We start from the raw sequence: 21998 nt of genomic DNA, 5'->3' as shown, positions 1-21998 counted from the left end.
CAAAGAAAGTGCTTTGAATAATTTATATTTTTTAAAAGTTATTAAGACTTCATTTGTGCCCCAGCATATGATCTATCCCAGAGAAAATTCCATTAGCACTTGAGAAGAATATTTATCCTGGTGTTTTGGGATATAATGATCTATATGTTTGTTAAGTAAATTCATTTGTTATATTGCTTATATTCTCTGTTTCCTTACTGATTCTCTGTCTGGTTGTTCTAGCTATAGAAGAGAGAGATGCATTGAAATTTTCCACTATTATTGTAGAAATGTCTATTGCTATTTTCTGTTTTGCCAATGTTTGCCTCATGTACTTTGAAGCTACTTGATTGGGTGCATGAACATTTATTATTGTTATTTCTTCTTGGTGAGTTATCCTTTTATTAATATATAGTGTCATTCCTTGCCTCTTATGAAAACTTTTATTTAAATTCTATTTTGTCTGATATTAGTATAGCCAGTCCTGCTTTCTTTTGGTTACAACTTTCATGGAATATCTTTTTCCATCCCTTCACTTTCAACCTATTCATATCCTTGAATCTAAGATGAGTCTCTTATAAACAGCATATAAATGGATCATATTTTTAATGTATTCTGCCAATCTTTTTCTTTTATTTGGGGAGTTTAATCTGTTAGCATTCAGAGTTATTACTGTAAAGGCAGTTCTTGATTTAAACATTTTATCCTTTGTTTTTTATTTGTCAGGTATATTTTTTCCTCTCTTCCTTTTTGATCTTTAAGTTACTGTCATGGCCAGGTTCATATGTCAACTTGGCCAAGTTGTGGTACCTGTTCATCTGGTCATCAAGTGCTGACCTCTCTGTTGCAATGATGACATTTCATAGAATTAGATCATGATCACGTCAGCTGCATCCACAGCTGATTCCATTTGTAATCAACCAAAGGGGAGTATCTTCTGCAATGAGTGATGCTTAATCTAATCATGGGAAGCCTTTTAAGGAGGATTCAGAAGAAACAGGCTCTATTCCTGCTTCCACTGGCAAGCCTCTCAGGTGGAGTTCCTTCAGACCCTATATTGGAGTTGTCGGCTTCACAGCCTGCCCTGCAGATTTTGGATCTGCATTCCCACGGTCACGTGAGACACTTCTATAAATTTTATATTTGCGAGTGCTCCCTGTTGAGTCTGTCTCTCTAGAGAACCCTAACTACTAGTTACCCATGCTAATACTTTCAGTTTGTGCCCTCTTGTAAACCTCTCTCTCCTGTCTTTAGTGCTTCCTTCAGTCTATGCCTCTTGTTAAGAAATTCTTTGCAATTGTTTATCTGTGAAAATTTTAAATTCTTCCCCACTTTTTTTTTGGCATGGGCAGGCTCTTGGAAACAAACCCATGTCTCCAGCATGGCAAAGGAGGACTCTGCTCTCCCCTACTTTAAAGAACAGTTTTGCTTTATAAAGAATTCTTGGCTGGCAATTTTTTCACTTTCAGTACTTACATATTTTATACCACTGCCTCCTAGCCTCCATAGTACCCAATGAGTAGTCACCACTTAGTCTTATGTGGCTTCCCTTGAATGTGGTGATTTGCTTTTCTATTGCTGCTTTCAGGACTCTCTCCTCTTCAACATCTGAAAGTCTGTTTAGTATGTGTCTTGCAATGGTTATTTGGATTTATTCTATTTGGAGTTCTTTTTTTTTTTTGCATGTTTATGTCCTTAATTAGGGTTGGGAAGTTTTCCCCAATTATCTCTTCAAATTATCTTCCTAGAAGAATCTTTTCTTCTCTTCTCCTTCTGGGATACTAATGATTCTTATATTTGTGTTCTTCATATTGTTAATCAATTCCCTGAGATCAAATTCAAATTTTTCATCTTTTCCACCATTTATTCTTTTGTACATTCAAATTCAGTTGCTCCATCCTTTTGGTCACTTATTCTATATTCTCCCTTTTCAAATCTACTGTTGTGTGGCTCTAGTGTATTTTTAATTTGATCTACAGTAATTTTCATTTCTGTAAGACCTGCTATTTTCCTATTTCTTGATATCCTTTATGTCTTTAGCCAACCCACTGAGTTTATGTAGGGGATTTGTTTGAACATCTTTGATTAAGTAGTTCCAAATTCTGTGTCTCTTCTGCCTTTTAATTTGGTCATTTGACTTGACCATATCTCCTCTCATCTTCAAATGTTTGTGATTCTTTGCTGATATCTCAGCATTTGATCAATTTGATAAGGTAATTTTGAAAATTGATTTCCTTCACTTATCTAAGATGTTGCAGGTGCTTGGGCTGGCATTGAAGTTCTCTTTCACAGTTGGTTTTTCAGTCATTTCAGCCAAACCAGGGCCAGGCCTTACACAGGAGGTGCAACCCTCCTTGGAAGCCGTTAAGTGCTGGACATAAAAGCAATTTACCAGACTGCACTTTCCCTGGCTTCCCAGCTAATGGTGATAATCGGCAACCTTCTTCTTAACTGTCTTCCTCCCCAGGACTGTGCCAACCTGCTGTACTGGAACTTTATCAGGGAACAATCAAATTCAAGGCCGCAGTTTTCCATGTATGCTGGAAGCCTCCAACTCCTGGAGTAGGGGGCAGACACTGTGCACCTTGGCTAAGAACCCATCTGTGGATACAAAGTGTCTGGTGATTCCCAGGCTCCCAGTGGAAAGGCCTTGGGCTGCAGGACTGAAAGAGTTTCAATTTCCCCAGCCAGCAGCCAGCTGAGGAGGGCTCTGCTTTTCATGAGCCAGCAAGACCTGTGTTTGTTTTAGGGCACTGCTTTGATTGTTGAGTCATCCATATTTTTCAGCCAAAACAGGGCCAGGTTGATGTGCAGGGAATGTAAAACCCTGGGATAGGGTCTGGTGAGGCTCAGAAAAGCCTTCTGGCTTGTCTAACAGATGGCACGGTTTGGTGATTTAATTTGCCTCAGAAGCTGTTTTGCCTCATGCAACCCAGGCAGTGTCTGACTGTGTGAGGCTGAAACTGTGGGAATCTTATGCCTTCACTTTGCCAGCCCAAACCTGGCACATTATGGGGCTATGTTACCCACTGTACTTGTGGCAGTGGACTCCTCCAGCTGCGCCAGAGTTCAGCTGTCCCTCAGGTAAGGATTGGGTCCCCTGCTGCTGTTTCCTCCAAGGTTGAGGAATGAACACCAAGATCCAGGGTTGAAAACACAATATCTGTCTACATTTTCTCTTATCTTTGTTTCTTATTGACCTGGACCTTGAAATATCCTTCCTTCTCCCCTGGGTCCACAAAGAGTTGATTTGAATAGTCCCTGTTGTTGCTTGCTGCTTTTAGGGAAGACTTTGTGGTCCCCTCCTTAATCCTCTATTTTAGAAAATCTTTCTTCCTGCCTTTTATTCTGCCCCGCCTTCCCCCCTCTCCCAGCAGCTAGGTCTTACATGGGTCTCTGTGTGCTTAGATCTCTGTGTCTGGATGTAGGTGGGGATCTGTCTCACTGCTGTGAGAGATTTGTGTCCTGGTGGGAGGTGGGAGGTGTCCCATTTGCTGCCTTTGGGATCCAGCTGCAGAGGACCAAGTGAGTGGGAAGGGAAAAGACCAGCAATCTCAGACAGAAATTTCCTACCTGATATTTGTCTCTTCCTTCAGTACAGGATTTGTAGATTCCTGCTCCAGCCTATATCTTCCTCCAAAGTTCTGAATAAGTGAGAATTATCCTCTATTTTGCTGATTCTCTGGGGAGAGGTTTTCAGTAGCTATTTATATAACCATGTCGATGACATCACCTTAAAGTTAAGAGTTTTCCTGTGCTAGGTGGGTTTATGATATTTTCTCTTCTGATCTGTGTTTACTTTCTCTTTGCCAGTCTGCTCATGCCAAGGAGACTGTTCAATTGGTCTGTGTTCATAAATGCAGATGCAGTGGGTTTGAGCCTTTCCATCTGCAATCCCAGAGTTGTGACTCCTCATTGGTTTTGTATTTTGTATTTTTCAGTTGGCAAAGTCATTTGTTGTCAAGGATCTCCTTGTTTCTATGTTTTGTCTTCATGTTTTTTTCTTTTTGCTTATAAGTTGGAAAAGCTGATACTTTTAAGAAGGCACTAGTTTGCATGTTTTGTCTTCTAGTTTTTCTTTATGTTGGAGAACCTGCTAACTTTGAAAAACTCCTGTCTTAATGTTTTGTCTTTTTTTTTTTTATGCTGGCCGGGGGGTCACATTTCATTCTTTTTCCATTTGAGTATCCTGTTATTGCAGCGCCATTTGTTGACTTTTTGTTTGTTTATTTGTTTGGGAAGTGTGTGAACCTGGAATTGAACCAGAATCTCCTACATGGCATGTGAGAATTCTACTGCTGAACTACCCTCGCAGTCCCTGTCTTTGATTTTTGTTAGCACTGCTTAGTCATGAGAAACTCTCAGAATGTGCTGGCTATGTCTCCTTTGAGTTGTATTTTGAATAATTAATCTAAATTAGAAAGGGACCCTGTTAGAAAAAAAGGAAACTAATTTTCTATTATAATGCTCCCTGGCAATGATATAAATTGGACAAAGGCAAAAAGCAACCTAAGAATGGGATTTTAAATTTCAATAGCATCTTGCCATTAAATTTGCTTTCTAAAAGAAATCACAAGTGAAATGATATACCCTATGTTCAAGCTTTTCAAAAATGCCATTAATTCTGGTTAAAATTTGTATATTATTGTTTCAAAAATGCATTGACTAAAGTGTTTTAAGCATTTGACATTATTCTAAGTTTTTTTTTTTTTTGCATGGGCAAACACTGGGAATCGAACCTGGGTCTCCAGCATGGCAGGCAAGAATTCCCCTCTGACCCACCATTGCACTGCCCTAAGAAGTTTAATTTTGATGCTAACTGTATGCTGTGAAATGTTTACTTGAAGATAATTTACAATATCGTTTTGGTAACAAGTATGTAGGATATAAAGGATGGGTTTTTTTTTTTTTAAAAAAAAGGGTAATTTTGTCCTAAATAACTGTTTGTTCCAGAATGAGAAAGAAGAAAATGTAAGAGAAAACCTGAATATATGTAATAAGTCACAGAAGGTTCACAGAAAAGAAAATTGTGGTCACAGTTGGGAAGGATTTGATGTTTTATTCTGTAAAACTTTTTTAAACTTTAGCATCAAATAATATACTACTGTGAAACTAAAATTTAGTTTTAAAGTAGCAAGAGATTCTTAGATTAAATTGTTCTGCTTTAGTAAGAGGTTTAATTTTTTTTCTGAATCAAAAGTTGATATTTTAGCAGAATAATTTCTTGCATTTAATGCTGACTTTATCATGTCCTTAGTTGCTTAAAAAAAGTCTTCTCCTTTTTAGTATAGCTAGATATTTTAATGCTTTAGTTAGATAAAGAACCAAATATTGTTTCAAATCTGACAACTTTTAGCATTTGCTTTATCAAGGTCAAACTAAAGGATATTTTTTTATTCCAAACAGTTGCAAATGATTTGTTCTTTCACCCTGTAAAAAATGAAGTGCTAAAAATAGTTAAGTTCATTTAATATGTTATAAGTTACATAAGAAAATTTTAGACAATGTGATGGAAATTAAAAGAAATTTTCTAACCTCATGTTAGTTATTGATTTGCGTAGTATCAGACCATATAGTGCTGCAAACCATGGTTTTCTCTTTCCTAATTAAAATGTAAAGTAAACTTAAACCTCTGCTTCTACTGAAATGTTTGTATGTTTAAACCAGGCTCCTAGTATTTGCATGTTGTCTTCCCACTTAAATTTTTGGCTAGACCAGTTTCTGTAGACCCTAAACTATAAAAATATCTGCCATATCACCTTGACATGCTCCAGAAGTAAATGGAAACATGCTGTCAATGAAAACACTTCACTACTAGGAACTCCTCTGCCTGCCAGAAAAGCCTCACTTACTTTGGCTCTTTAGTGAACACTGCCTCCAGGCTGGCTCTGTTGCCTAGTGCTGGAGGGCACCATGAGACAGGCTGATAGAACCCTAGGGCCTACCATCATATTTTTCACAGGACCAATGATGGTATGCTACAACAACTGTACAATAAAAATACCTTCTAAAGCCATAACTGCCAGAGTAATGTAATTAAGGCCAAAAAAGACACAATTGGCACTAAAGCCTACTCCTATGAAGAAACAGCATGTACAATATTGTAAGTCTAACGCCCACTGCAGCTCAAGGAAATACTTGTGCATTAATTTGTGTTAACTGCTGTACCTATAGACCTGATAAATATGATAATATCTCCTCTATACTAAGCATATGCAAGGGATTATTAAACATGGTAAAAATCTTGGCAGATATCTCATTTTCTAAGTAAATAATGAACTTGCCTATGAAACAAAAAATAGATCTCTTAAGCACTCTTTTTATTTTGCTAGTTATATGCTATCTTGTTGTTATCTATATTATCTTTATAAGTTTATACCTAAAGCATGCTCCAGAATAATATGGAAGTTTTCTTCACATATGATCAGCAGGAAGTAACTAAAGGAGATGAGACCTTGACACATTTTCCTTCTACAGAGAATGCTCAGAAAATATGTCTTCTTAAGAATAAGAAACATAAAAATACAAAGGGAGAATTGAGAGCTAAAAAATATACTTATTTTAAAATATCTTCACTTAAGCAGCTCTAGATATTCTAATACCCTACCTGAGCTGTCTACTCTTTCTTCTTATTTCCCAGAAGAAATAAACCAAACCTTCTCAGTTCTGCTTACAGGAATAAGATAATAGAATAGTATTATGAACACACACTGTAACCCAGTGAATCAGTAGCTGCCTTCTTAAGAGACAAAAGTTTAACATTTCTAAGGATCAGCAAAAAAAAAGAATCATGAAGACCTTGAACATAAGTATTTAAACATTAATATTTAAATCTAATCACTGAAATTGGAAAAACAAAACATGCTCGAGACAACATGAGGCTGAAAAATTGTTCATGCCTTCCTTACAAAAATCCTACATCATTGCTGACATTATACTAATGAATCATATAGACATAAATTTTTGACCTCTACCCCCTTTCCCTTACCTATAAAACCCATAGCTCACATTTCACTTTGAACTGGTTTTGGAAAGATTCCTCCAGCTCCTTGCTTGTATACTTGCAATAGATCACCTACTTAGTAAGTATCTCCTTTGTAGTGCCGGGTCAGGCAGGCCCTTCTGTTAAAAAGAACTTTTCTTACCGTATCAATGGGAACATCCTATAATTGAAGAAAGCTTTAGTTCTCAATTTAAGTATCAGCATTTCCAGGAAACTTCTCCTAACCCATCCACACTTCAAGTTTATGTTAGATTCCACATCAACATTTTCCTTTTGGTAACTATAATTCTATTATTGTAGTACTGATTATATTATATAAGACTAGGATGTTTATGTTTTTGTGTTCATTATATTCTACGTTTGCATGTTTTGTTAATTGCTTTTATCACAATTTTTGAACCAGGGTGGAAATCCATAAATATTTTTTAAATTAGCTAATTAATGCTTTGGAATACATTTTGAATGTGCCTTACTTCTGCTATTTTAAACTTGTATCTTTAATTATACTGATGCATATGGAGTTACAGGCTATAATAGAAATGAAAACAGTGGAAGTAGGAATGAAGATTAGCTCTCAAGATCTTGGAATTCTGAGATGAACTCCTTGTTTTTATATCTATCTTTTGTAGGGACATTTAACGGTAGCTTGCTTACGGTATTTCTTAAAATTTTAACAAGATTTTTTTATTCAGATACAGTTTAAAATTCACTTTTTTCTAAGTTTATTCTATTTTCCTTAACAGAAAAATATAACAACAATAAGAATCAAAATTTGGTATTAATGAGTTGCAGAAACAATTCTAAAAATCTCAAAATCTTGACCTAATTAAAGATTTAAAGCTCCACTTCTCAGTCATTTTCAACAGTGTTTTGCAAGAAAGCAAGCTTATGGTTCATCAAATAATTTGTGTGGAGGTGGTCCCACTTCTCCTTCTCAGCCATAATATATTCAAAGTTCTAATGGTGGTAGAATTGATCCTGGGGAAAGAAACAACTTTGAAACTCACCATAAATTCTGTCACTATAAATACCATAGTGATCAGATCTGATTAACAACTATACCTTTTGATGCAGACTTTAATCCAAATTTTCTCTGCCTAAATTATATCTTTGTGAGCTAAGTAGAGCAAGCTGGTTATAGTTAAGATTTCTGACAAGAAAAATAATATCTCTGTTTGGCTCACAACATAATCTGGTGGAATTGCATGGTGATTTGCATGAAACCAAACTCAAATTTAATGATAATCACAGAGCAGTTTCTTTCAGTCAAAGCAATAATTGCTGTAAAACATTTTATTCATTTCCATCCCTGGCACAAACATGTCATTTATTTAATGATGTTAGTACCATGGGTATAAAATTAGGTTATTAAATTTATTTTACAAAGAAATCACTAACAGTGTCTAGAGACCTTTATCTTTAATTACAGAGAACATGTGCATTATTCCCAGGAGGGACAATTTTACCTGATCAAATCAGCATAGCTGGTTAAAAGTGCAGCTTCTATCTACAGACTGTTGGGATTTAAAATCTGGCACAACTACTCTAGTTGTACATTTTAGTGCATGCTCTTAACCTCTCATGCATCAGTTTTTCTTATCTATGAAAGTTGGATATCAATAAGGCCTAATTCTTGAGGCTCTTGTAAGGATTAAATGAATTAGTACAAGTAAGATGTTTTGAATGGCTTCTGGAGTATAGAAAACACTGTATAAGAGTATTTGTTTATTTATATGTAGCATTATTAATTCTTGAAGTTGAGAGCAATATCGTTTTTTCACACATAGTCCTTTTATGTGTTGAATTGTATTCCCCAATAAGAGATTTTGAAGTCCAAAAGTCTAATACCTCAGACTGTGACCTCATTTGGAAATAAGGTCATTGCAGATGAAATTAGTTGAGATAAAATGAAGTCAGACTGGGGTATGATAAATGTTTAATAGAATGACTGATGTCCTTATAAGAATGTTAGAGGATCGGAAATCCCCAGGTCGAGGACAACGGGGACGGGTGGGGGAGGCCCCTTCCAAACCCGTGACTCCCGGGGAACGTGCACTCTCTCGGGCGGGCCGCTGCCGCTGGCGCCCTCCCGCCACGCTAGTCGCCCAGGGCTGACTAGGAAATTCGGACGGGCTCTTTCCCAGGCTGCGGCGACCAGCAACCCTCCCTGCGTTGGGACCCCGGGCTGGCTCAAGCCGCTTCGGCTAGCGAACCCCCCGGACGGCGAGAGTTTTCCAAAGTTTAAGGTCCCACAGCACCTTTTACTGGTGGGGCCCGCAGACAAACGTGTGCCACGAGCGCCACCTACTGGGCAGGATAAGAAAAACAGAACCCAGAGATTTCACAGGAAAATCTTTCAAACTTTTGGGCCCAATACCCAGGGAAATCTGTCTAAATGCGCAGACGCCAACAGAAGATAATGGATCACGCTCAAATAATTGAAAATATGGCCCAGTCAAAGGAACAAACAAATAGTTCAAATGAGATACAGGAGCTGAGACAACTAATGCTAAATATACGAACAGAAATGGAAAACCTCTTCAAAAACGAAATCGATAAATTGAGGGAGGACATGAAGAAGACATGGGCTGAATATAAAGAAGAAATAGAAAAACTGAAAAAACAAATCACAGAACTTATGGAAGTGAAGGACAAAGTAGAAAAGATAGAAAAAACAATGGATACCTACAATGATAGATTCAAAGAGACAGAAGATAGAATTAGTGATTTGGAGGATGGAACATCTGAATTCCAAAAACAAACAGAAACTATCGGGAAAAGAATGGAAAAATTTGAACAGGGTATCAGGGAACTCAAGGACAATATGAACCGCACAAATATACGTGTTGTGGGTGTCCCAGAAGGAGAAGAGAAGGGAAAAGGAGGAGAAAAACTAATGGAAGAAATTTTCACTGAAAATTTCCCAACTCTTATGAAAGACCTAAAATTACAGATCCAAGAAGTGCAGCGCACCCCAAAGAGATTAGACCCAAATAGGCATTCTCCAAGACACTTACTAGTTAGAATGTCAGAGGTCAAAGAGAAAGAGAGGATCTTGAAAGCAGCAAGAGAAAAACAATCCATCACATACAAGGGAAACCCAATAAGACTATGTGTAGATTTCTCAGCAGAAACCATGTAGGCTAGAAGACAGTGGGATGATATATTTAAATTACTAAAAGAGAAAAACTGCCAACCAAGACTCCTATATCCAGCAAAATTGTCCTTCAAAAATGAGGGAGAAATTAAAACATTCTCAGACAAAAAATCACTGAGAGAATTTGTGACCAAGAGACCAGCTCTGCAAGAAATACTAAAGGGAGCACTAGAGTCAGAACCGAAAAGACAGAAGAGAGAGGTATGGAGAAGAGTGTAGAAAGAAGGAAAGTCAGATATGATATATATAATACAAAAGGCAAAATGGCAGAGGAAAATATTATCCAAACAGTAATAACACTAAATGTTAATGGACTGAATTCCCCAATCAAAAGACATAGATTGGCCGAATGGATTAAAAAACAGGATCCTTCTATATGCTGTCTACAGGAAACACATCTTAGACCCAAAGATAAACATAGGTTGAAAGTGAAAGGTTGGGAAAAGATATTTCATGCAAATAACAACCAGAAAATAGCAGGAGTTGCTATACTAATATCCAACAAGTTAGACTTCAAATGTAAAACAGTTAAAAGAGACAAAGAAGGACACTATATACTAACAAAAGGAACAATTAAACAAGAAGACATAACAATCATAAATATTTATGCACCGAACCAGAATGCCCCAAAATACGTGAGGAATACACTGCAAACACTGAAAAGGGAAATAGACACAAATACCATAATAGTTGGAGACTTCAATTCCCCACTCTTATCAATGGACAGAACATCTAGACAGAGGATCAATGAAGAAATAGAGAATCTGAATATTACTATAAATGAGCTAGACTTAACAGACATTTATAGGACATTACATCCCACAACAGCAGGATACACCTTTTTCTCAAGTGCTCATGGATCATTCTCAAAGATAGACCATATGCTGGGTCACAAAGCAAGTCTTAACAAATTAAAAAGATTGAAATCATACACAACACTTTCTCACATCATAAAGGAATGAAGTTGGAAATCAATAATAGGCAGAATGCCAGAAAATTCACAAATACCTGGAGGCTCAACAACACACTCTTAAACAACGAGTGGGTCAAAGAAGAAATTGCAAGAGAAATTAGTAAATACCTTGAGGCAAATGAAAATGAAAACACAACATATCAAAACTTATGGGATGCAGCAAAGGCAGTGCTAAGAGGGAAATTTATTGCCCTAAATGCCTATATCAGAAAAGAAGAAAAGGCAAAAATGCAGGAATTAACAGTTCACTTGGAAGAACTGGAGAAAGAACAGCAAACTAATCCCAAAGCAAGCAAAAGGAAAGAAATAACAAAGATCAGAGCAGAAATAAATGAAATTGAAAATATGAAAACAGTAGAGAAAATCAATAAGACCAGAAGTTGGTTCTATGAGAAAATTAATAAGATTGATGGGCCCTTAGCAAGATTGACAAAAAGAAGAAGAGAGAGGATGCAAAGAAATAAGATGAGAAATGGAAGAGGAGACATAACTACTGACCTCACAGAAATAAAGGAGGTAATAACAGGATACTATGAACAACTTTACACTAATAAATACAACAATTTAGATGAAATGGACGGGTTCCTGGAAAGACATGAACAACCAACTTTGACTCAAGAAGACATAGATGACCTCAACAAACCAATCACAAGTAAAGAAATTGAATTAGTCATTCAAAAGCTTCCTAAAAAGAAAAGTCCAGGACCAGATGGCTTCACATGTGAATTCTACCAAACGTTCCAGAAAGAATTAGTACCAATTCTCCTCAAACTCTTCAAAAAAATCGAAGTGGAGGGAAAACTGCCTAATTCATTCTATGAAGCCAACATCACCCTCATACCAAAACCAGGCAAAGATATTACAAAAAAAGAAAACTACAGACCAATCTCTCTAATGAATACAGATGCAAAAATCCTCAATAAACTTCTAGCAAATCGTATCCAACAACACATTAAAAGAATTATACATCATGACCAAGTAGGATTCATCCCAGGTATGCAAGGATGGTTCAACATAAGAAAATCATTAATGTAATACACCATATCAACAAATCAAAGCAGAAAAATCACATGATCATCTCAATTGATGCAGAGAAGGCATTTGACAAGATTCAACATACTTTCCTGTTGAAAACACTTCAAAAGATAGGAATACAAGGGAACTTCCTTATAATGATAGAGGGAATATATGAAAAACCCACAGCTAATATCATCCTCAATGGGGAAAAATTGAAAACTTTCCCCCTAAGATCAGGAACAAGACAAGGATGTCCACTATCACCACTATTATTCAACATTGTGTTGGAGGTTCTAGCCAGAGCAATTAGACAAGAAAAAGAAATACAAGGCATCAAAATTGGAAAGGAAGAAGTAAAACTATCACTGTTTGCAGACGATATGATACTATACGTCGAAAACCCGGAAAAATCCACAACAAAACTACTAGAGCTAATAAATGAGGACAGCAAAGTAGCAGGTTACAAGATCAACATTCAAAAATCTGTAGCATTTCTATACACTAGTAATGAACAAGCGGAGGGGGAAATCAAGAAACGAATCCCATTTACATTTGCAACTAAAAGAATAAAATACCTAGGAATAAATTTAACTAAAGAGACAAAAAACCTATATAAAGAAAACTACAAAAAACTGCTAAAAGAAATCACAGAAGACCTAAATAGATGGAAGGGCATACCGTGTTCATGGATTGGAAGACTAAATATAGTAAAGATGTCAATCCTACCTAAATTGATTTACAGATTCAATGCAATACCAATCAAAATCCCAACAACTTATTTTTCAGAAATAGAAAAACCAATAAGCAAATTTATCTGGAAGGGCAGGGTGCCCCGAATTGCTAAAAGCATCTTGAGGAAAAAACACGAAGCTGGAGGTCTCGCGCTGCCTGACTTTAAGGCATATTATGAAGCCACAGTGGTCAAAACAGCATGGTATTGGCATAAAGATAGATATATCGACCAATGGAATCGAATAGAGTGCTCAGATATAGACCCTCTCATCTACAGACATTTGATCTTTGATAAGGCAGTCAAGCCAACTCACCTGGGACAGAGCAGTCTCTTCAATAAATGGTGCCTAGAGAACTGGATATCCATATGCAAAAGAATGAAAGAAGACCCATCTCTCACACCCTATACAAAAGTTAACTCAAAATGGATCAAAGATCTAAACATTAGGTCTAAGACCATAAAACAGTTAGAGGAAAATGTTGGGAGATATCTTATGGATCTTACAACTGGAGGCGGTTTTATGGACCTTAAACCTAAAGCAAGAGCACTGAAGAAGGAAATAAATAAATGGGAACTCCTCAAAATTAAACACTTTTGTGCATCAAAGAACTTCATCAAGAAAGTAGAAAGACAGCCTTCACAATGGGAGACAATATTTGGAAATGATATATCAGATAAAGGTCTAGTATCCAGAATTTATAAAGAGATTGTTCATCTCAACAACAAAAAGACAGCCAACCCAATTACAAAATGGGAAAAAGACTTGAACAGACACCTATCAGAAGAGGAAATACAAATGGCCAAAAGGCACATGAAGAGATGCTCAATGTCTCTGGCCATTAGAGAAATGCAAATCAAAACCACAATAAGATATCATCTCACACCCACCAGAATGGCCATTATCAACAAAACAGAAAATGACAAGTGCTGGAGAGGATGCGGAGAAAGAGGCACACTTATCCACTGTTGGTGGGAATGTCAAATGGTGCAACCACTGTGGAAGGCAGTTTGGCGGTTCCTCAAAAAGCTGAATATAGAATTGCCATACGACCCAGCAATACCATTGCTGGGAATATACTCAAAGGACTTAAGGGCAAAGACACAAACGGACATTTGCACACCAATGTTTATAGCAGTGTTATTTACAACTGCAAAGAGATGGAAACAGCCGAAATCTCCATCAACAGAAGAGTGGCTAAACAAACTGTGGTATATACATACGATGGAATACTATGCAGCTTTAAGACAGGATAAACTTATGAAGCATGTAATAACATGGATGGACCTAGAGAACATTATGCTGAGTGAGTCTAGCCAAAAACTAAAGGACAAATACTGTATGGTCCCACTGATGTGAACAGACATTCGAGAATAAATTTGGAATATGTCCTTGATAACAGAGTCCAGCAGGAGGTAGAAACAGGGTGAGATAATGGCCAATTGGAGTTGAAGGGATACAGACGGTGTAACAGGACTAGATACAAAAACTCAAAAAAGGACAGCACAATAATACCTAATTGTAAAGTAATCATGTTAAAACACTGAATGAAGCTGCATCTGAGCTATAGGTTTTTAGTTTTGTTTTGTTTTGTTTTGATTTTACTATTATTACTTTTATTTTTTTCTCTATATTAACATTCTATATCTTTTTCGGTTATGTTGCTAGTTCTTCTAAACCAATGCATATGTACTAAGAAATGATGATCATGCATCTATGTGATGATGTTAAGAATTAATGATTGCATATGTAGAACGGTATGATCTCTAAATGTTGGGTTAACTTCTTTTTTTCCGTTAATTAAAAAAAAAAAAAAAGAGAAGGGATAATTGGAGCTGAAGGGATACAGACTGTACAACGGGACTGGATATAAAAACTCAGAAATGGACAGCACAATACTACCCAATTGTAATGCAATTATGTTAAAACACTGAATGAAGCTGCATGTGAGGTATAGGTTTTTTGTTTTTGTTTTTGTTTTTTTTTTCTTTCTATTATTGTTTTAATTCTTATTCTGTTGTCTTTTTATTTCTTTTTCTAAATTGATGCAAATGTACTAAGAAATGATGAATATGCAACTATGTGATGTTATTAAGTATTACTGATTGTACAAAAAAGACAGGCCCAAGAGAGGAGAACTCCCGTGAAGGGAGCCTACACAAAACAATGGATTGAAATAGAATAATTGAAGGGCATAGAGAAAGGAAGAAGAGAACAGGGTGACTGAAATATACATTTACATTTTGCAATCTATGCCCTCATTTCTTTCTTGTACTTTATATATTCTGGTAGTCACAGAATTAGAGTAAGCAATTTCTGTAAACATACTCAGAGCTCCTCTGTCTTTCTTAAATTCATTAAAAGAATATTTGTCATCTGCTGTCTATATAATTGCTCGGCATCTCTGCTTCAGTAGGCACTGTGGAACTCCCATCAGAGATCACCTTCTCCAAAAGGAAACAGATAAGCCCTGTTCACCCAGGAAGTCTCGGAGTGGGATGGTTATCATAATATAGCTGCTCTGTGGGTCATGATGCACCACTGAACATGCCTCTTACCCTGATCTTGCTTCACCTCTCTTATAGGTAAGTCGAAGATATGGGTCAGCAAAACCAATTAAAAATATTCTTTCACGTTAGCCTTTAGCTACAGACAACTCACAGCCATATAAATATATGAACAGGAGTATTCTTAATCCTTTAACAAAATTCTAAACTGAGCATCTGAGAGGCAAGACTACAAGGCCTTGGAGAGTATAGCACCTGGGGAATTGAGTTCATCAGAGATTCTGAAAGTCGCATAGTGCTGGGAATAGCTAAGTACTCGGAAAATCAGAGTTTAGACACCTAACTGAAAACCAGGCATTCGGTTGAGACACCAGAATGGCCTTTCCTTAGAAATAAATCTATATCAGTATTTGAGTAAAGGAAACCCTAAAGCCCTACTAAATAACACCAAGACCAAAACCATGCCTCAAAAGCATCAAGGTAATTCTTGAGTAAATGTTAACAGTCTCATAGAACAAAAGGCAACAATATTTAAAGGAAGAGAACAAAGTCCCGACTTTCAAAATTATAGTATCCATAATAATTGTCTGGGATACAATTAAAAAATATTAAGTCTGCAAAGAAATAGGGGAGTGGGACTCATAACTACTACAACCAACAACATCAACAATAAAAAGAGTAAATAGAATTCCCAAAATAAATGAGAGGTTGGAATCAGGAAACATAAATGTGGGAATTGGCAGATATATATTATAAAATGCTCAAAGATTTAAAGAAAAAGAAAGTTATTCAGTGAGCAAATGGAAAATCTCATTAGAGGCATGGCAACTATTTTTTAATAGTTTCTTACTATTAAAAATAGTTAACTTTCATTGAGAATCTGGAAGATGTAAATACGGAATGAAAAAGTCATATATTAGATTTCACACCATAATGGATACTGAAGAAGCAGCCTTCAATGAATTTGGAAACAAGGCAATAGAATCTCTCCGAATTGAACCACATAGAGGAGAAAGACTGGAAACATTATCTGAGCAAAGTTTTCATATTAAGTGACCTCTTGAATAATAGCAAGCATTCTAATGTGTTATTTGACTCATGGCAGTAGCAGAGAAACTGAATAGAACAATTATTTGAAAAGTAATTTCAAAAAAATTCTTAAATTTGATTTAAAAATGTTGACCCATAGGAAGAATAAATCTACAGAAAACCATATCTCAGCATTGCCAAGAACAAGAGATAACGAACAAACCTTAAAAGCAGCTGGAGTGGAATAAGTACATTACATATATATATATATATGGAGATAATGATAAGAATATTTTGCTTATTGCTCATCAGAAACAATGAGATGATGTCTTTAAGATGTTGAAAGAAAAAATAAATATTTTTCAACCTAGAACTCTACAAATAACCTTCAAAAATGTAGGTGGAAAATCAAACATTTTATATAGATAAAAGGTGAATGAATTGTTCACTAAAGTTTAAAGTGTTTTGGCTGAAAACCAGCACTATCAAATTGAAACTAAGATAGTAATCAGGGGTTGTCAAACATTTTCTGTAAAGAGCCAGATAGTAAATATTTTAGACTTGCTGGTCACATATTGTCTCTGTCATATATTCTTATTTGCATTTTGTTTTGTTTTGTTTCTTGCAACCCTTTACAAATGCAAAAATCATTCACAAGACTTTGAAAGTACATCATTCACAAGACTTTGTTAGGTAGGATATGGCTTGCAGGCTGAATTTCCTCACTTTCTATTCTACACAAAGGAAAGAATGGCACCACAAATGTAAATACAAATGAGACAAAGTATCTGAGAATTAGAATACTCCTTTCAGAAATGTATTCTAAACCTCTGTGGATATTTGTAGAATACAGAAATGTATTCTAAAACTCTATGGATATTTGCTTTTAATTTAATTAGTGGATATAAAGATGATTAATGTAGAAACATCCATACTTTTGGATGGGAATAGGCTATCTTGTGTATGCTATTTCTTTTTAATCCACAAATCTAATGTGATCCAAATATATATTTCATTTTGAGTTCATAGGAATGTCTTATAATTAAAATTTGTATGAAAAATTAGATATTCACAGAGGATTAAGAGCAAGAGGTGTGACTTATCCTAACATTTTAAATCACATTTTATTTAAATAAAGTCACAGTAATAAATGGAATAAAGTATGGCATAAGAACAGATCATTAGAGCAAGAGAACCAAGCAGAGAATGCAGAGATAATCATTTACGTATGGGAACAAATATGTTTAGGATCAAATCACAAATCAATAGAGAAAAATAGACACACTTTAGATGGATCTGTGAAAATGGTTTATTTTATAAAGGAAAGTAAAACCAGGTTCAACTAACAACACAGTTCAAAGAAAATGTGGGAGTATGGCTTTGTGACATAGGTATGAGTAAGGAATTAAAAAAAAAACATAAACAATGGTAAAGCTTACATAAGGATGGAGGATGTTTTCCAATTAAGGATATCATAGACAAAGTCAATAGAAGGATAGCTGTATTAGTCAGGGTTCTCTAGGGAAACAGAACCAGTAGGAGATACCTGTAAATATGAGATTTTACTAAAGTGTCTCATGCAACTGTGGGGATATACAAGTCCAAAGTCCATAGTGCAAGACGCAAGCTGACAGCTCCAATGAAAATCCTAATGAATGCCCCAGGAGAGACCAGCTGGCTGAAATGGAGAGAGAGACTCTCTTCTGACTTCTCCTTTAAAGTTTTCAGATGATAAGATTAACCATCACTAATCACAGAGGACACTCCCCTTGGCCAACTGCAGATGTACTCATCCATGGATGCAATCAACGTGCTGATGCTTTATTAAACCAGCCTTCTGGTTTATTAAAATCAGCTAGGAAATGTTCTTGCAGTAATGATTGGACCAATGTTTCCTTGACCAGACAATGAGGCACTACCACCTGGCCAAGTTGACACATGAACCAACCATAACAATAACCAAATAGAAGATATTAGCAATGTATACCACTGGCAAATTTTAAGTTAGAATATACAAGAAACACCTGCAAATCATTAAGGAAAAAACGCAGGCTACACAATAAAAATAAACTACAAATTAAATCAACTACCTTATATGACAGAAAATTACAAATGACTCTCTAGCTTATGAAAGGATGCCCAAATACAATAGTATTGGAAGAAATGCAGTATCTGAAACATATGGATAATTGAAATTTAATTTAATTGCCATATTAGACCAGAAAATGTTAGAAGCTAGAATTTTCTAGGGATACAAGAAATATTATTACTTATGAACTGATGATGGGAGAATAGATGGATATGCTGTTCCAGAGGGCATCTAGCTATTCACTAATACTGAAGAAGTTTCCATTACACATGAACCTGTGAGTGCATATGAACATATGTGACTATGGGGAAAAGCAGCATGAAGTGACTGGACATATGGGAATTGTATCTCATTAAGATGGTATAAGGGCAAAGGAATTACAGAATGGAGATCTTGACAAATCCTTTGCTTTCAGATATTAGTGGTCTTGTTGTTTACATGAGTCATAAATGAGAATTTGATGCTAAAGAGATGGCTATGAAGGTAAATAGATTCACAAAAAATTGGCAATATATAGACATTAGAATTCCAATTCTAATTCATTCTGGAATTAGAGTTTGCAATGTCTTCTTAATTTTCAGACTATATGTCTACACTAAACTTTGAACTTCTTGGACCTCTTATGGTATTCTCCCATGGAGAATCAAATCTACACATTTGATTCACACCTCAGTAACACAAGGACTATTAACTAGGACTTTCTCTAGTGACTGGATTTTCCAAAACAGTTAAACTATATCCACACACAGGCTCTGGAGAGATAAGAGTATTTATATGTCTGCCCTAGCATCAATATGTTTGCATATAGCCCAGTCTTGTTTTCCCTCCAACTTCATGTTTCCATTATGTATAATCAGGTTACCTCTAAAATTCTAAAACATGAAGAAACCAGAACATTGGAGCGTCCTATTAGACTTGGCTTTTAACAGGATTATTCTGGCTGCTATGTTGCAAATAGACTGAAGGGGACCAAGAGTAGAAACAGAGAGACAATGAGGAGGCTATTATAATAAATTAGACAAGAAATATTGGTGGATAGAACCATGGAAGTGGTTGTAATGAGAAGTGATTAGATTCTAGATATATTTTGAAAGTAGAGCCACAGAGATTTGGTGTGAAAGGGAATGAGGAAAGTTGAGTGACTTCAAGGTTTTTGAAATCAAACTGGGATAATGGAGTTGCCATTCACTGAGATAGGGGACCTGCAAGAACAGATATCAGCAGGAATGAGGGTATGGGGAATGGAACACAGAATATCAGGAGTTTATTGTTCAACCATTAAGTTGAAGTATTTACTATATATCCAGGAGTTGTGTAAGACATACACATCTGGAGGGCATATAAGTCTGGAACGCAGAGGAGAAATAAGGACTGGAATTGTCAACGTATGGATGGTTTTTAAAGTTCAGAGTACTTAGCTTGAATTTCATGACTCTACATGGCATGGTTTCTACTCACATTTCTAGCTCTATTTTTTGCTAATAAGTTGATCAAATTTGTCTCTGTACTATCTCTTGAACAAGGCGTATGTTTTCTCTTCTCCAAGTCAGTGGTCATATGTTTTTTCTCTACTTGGAATGTCATCCTTCTCCTCACATTGATCTTTGACCTTTAAAAGCCTGGAATTCCATGAAGTCTTCACTGACCATCATCACCCCTTCCTCTTGCCCTAGCCAAATACTGTCTCTTCTCTTTCTTGCTTCTGCAACCTCTTGTGCCTGTCTAAGAGCACTTGCTACATGCACTTTATTTTAGATATTTGTGCACATTTCTCTTGAAAACAGAGATATATTCATTTTTATATTCCCAACATGCTCAGCCTGGTGCCTTGCACATAGTGACTGTTCAATGAATATTGTTGACTCAAATGATTGAAATCTTAAATCACCTTAATGGACAAAGGAGGAGACATTCAAAATTATTCCTTTTTTTTTCTTCTTTCATATGTGCACAACTTACTGAAGCAAACATTTTAAAAGTACATATCTGAAACAAATTGTACTCAAATGTTGGTTTCTTGGCTCCATTCATTAAATAGAAGGATGAAACTAGGAGTTGGTTGTTTGAATTTCCCATGCACTGATTTTCTAACTGAGGCTGATTCTATCAAGTTTAGAGATACAATAACTGATAAACTGACTATTCTACTACTACTGCATGAATAAAGTTGGTAATCTGGATGACATTCTATAGTTGATCCATTAAAAATATCATTTTAATTGTCTGTGTTGATTGACCATGATATTAATTAAAATGCTAAGAAAGAACATATAGGAACTTGACTGCCTTTATACTACAAAGTTTCATTAGCCTTCATTTTAGCTCTAAATTAGTGAGTAATTTGTACTTCTAAAATGTGCTTAAATGCATAGCTAATGTTGAGTATTTATGTTTCAGGGAATTTTATAATTTCTTTATAAATATTACTTCCATATTCAATCATGCTTTGGTTCCTTACAGAAATTTAGAAAAAAAGTGAATAGTAGGGACTCTGTTTTTTATAGCCTCAATTCACTGTATAGTTTATTTTTAAAGCTTTATAAATTCTATATTGCTTGGCTATATTCTGTTAAAACCAGAAGTATGGATAGTAGTAGATCTCATTCAATTCTTTAAATATTGTAATATTGTACTGCCTAGTACTGAGCTAGGGATATGAAAGTGGAAAAGGTAATATCTGTTTTTAAGAAACTCAGGGTTTAGTGAGGGAGTCATTTAAACAATAATAATATTAAGAAAAATAATTGTTGAATTTCCTTATCCACTATTTACTTAACTTTGTTAACTAATCATAGCTTAACCATTTTAGCTTTGTCAACATCAAATGAATACCCTTTAAATGTAATGGTGGTGTCTGTGGCTTGCAACTTATTTCACCAGTACTTACTTCACCAGAACAGTAGCCTGCTAGAACTCCCAATACACTGAAAATTATTCCTCTAAAAGTGTATACTTTAGAACTGTTTTGCTATTTGTTATTTTAGTTACCCCCAAATAGGAAATAACTCAATTAGCCATAAGGAAAAGAAAAGAAGTAGTTAATTTCACAGCATTCACTGAATAGCTCTTTTGTTTTAATTACTGAAAGGCAGTTACATGAAGGCACACTGTTTTCTCTCAAAGAATTTTTAAAGGATTCTGGGAGGCAAAATTTCCATGTATTTTAAAATGTGAGAGCAATTGTAGAACTTCTTATCAGCAAGTACAAAACACTGATTATAAAACTAAAGGTACACCAACTCAATATAATGATTGAAAATAAGAAGGTACAGATCAGTAAAAAAAGTATTTTACAAAATTTCATTTGCTTTTCATTGAAAGTAGTATCATAGTATACTTACAAGCAAAGTATAGTTAATGTTTTATTTGAGAATTTCAGGAGGTTCAACTCCTTTTTTGCTGTGTGACTGATCTCTTTCAGAAATGGATGGTCTGAAACAGAATTAGCACTCTCTCTAGTTCAGTCACAAGTACATCTGTCAATGTCCAAATTTTTCACAAAAGACAAAATGC

At 35.6% G+C, this 21998-nt stretch overlaps 1 protein-coding gene across 14 annotated transcripts in view; it reads left to right on the top strand.

The window, feature by feature from the left end:
* The first annotated feature begins 2650 nt into the window (after window positions 1–2650).
* LOC143644587 (olfactory receptor 52P1-like) overlaps window positions 2651–21998 on the top strand; it is a 44085-nt gene continuing 24737 nt past the window's right edge. For 10 of the 14 annotated variants that reach the window (XR_013156763.1, XR_013156770.1, XR_013156769.1 and 7 more), the window contains exon 1: window positions 2651–3063. Coding sequence is in view for 2 of the 14 variants with exons in the window: in XM_077113784.1 (XP_076969899.1) it covers window positions 2999–3063 (65 nt within the window). In the remaining 12 variants the exon portion in view is untranslated. Of the gene's footprint in view, window positions 3064–3083; window positions 3505–3575; window positions 3741–14998; window positions 15446–21998 lie in introns of those variants that run through there. The other 4 variants (XM_077113780.1, XM_077113783.1, XM_077113781.1 and 1 more) reach the window with 3 other exon arrangements.

Source organism: Tamandua tetradactyla, chromosome 8, assembly GCF_023851605.1.
Source record: "Tamandua tetradactyla isolate mTamTet1 chromosome 8, mTamTet1.pri, whole genome shotgun sequence".
Lineage (NCBI taxonomy): Eukaryota > Metazoa > Chordata > Mammalia > Pilosa > Myrmecophagidae > Tamandua > Tamandua tetradactyla.
The sequence above is the reverse complement of the archived record's forward strand: the minus strand, read 5'-3'. Positions and strand labels throughout refer to the sequence as shown.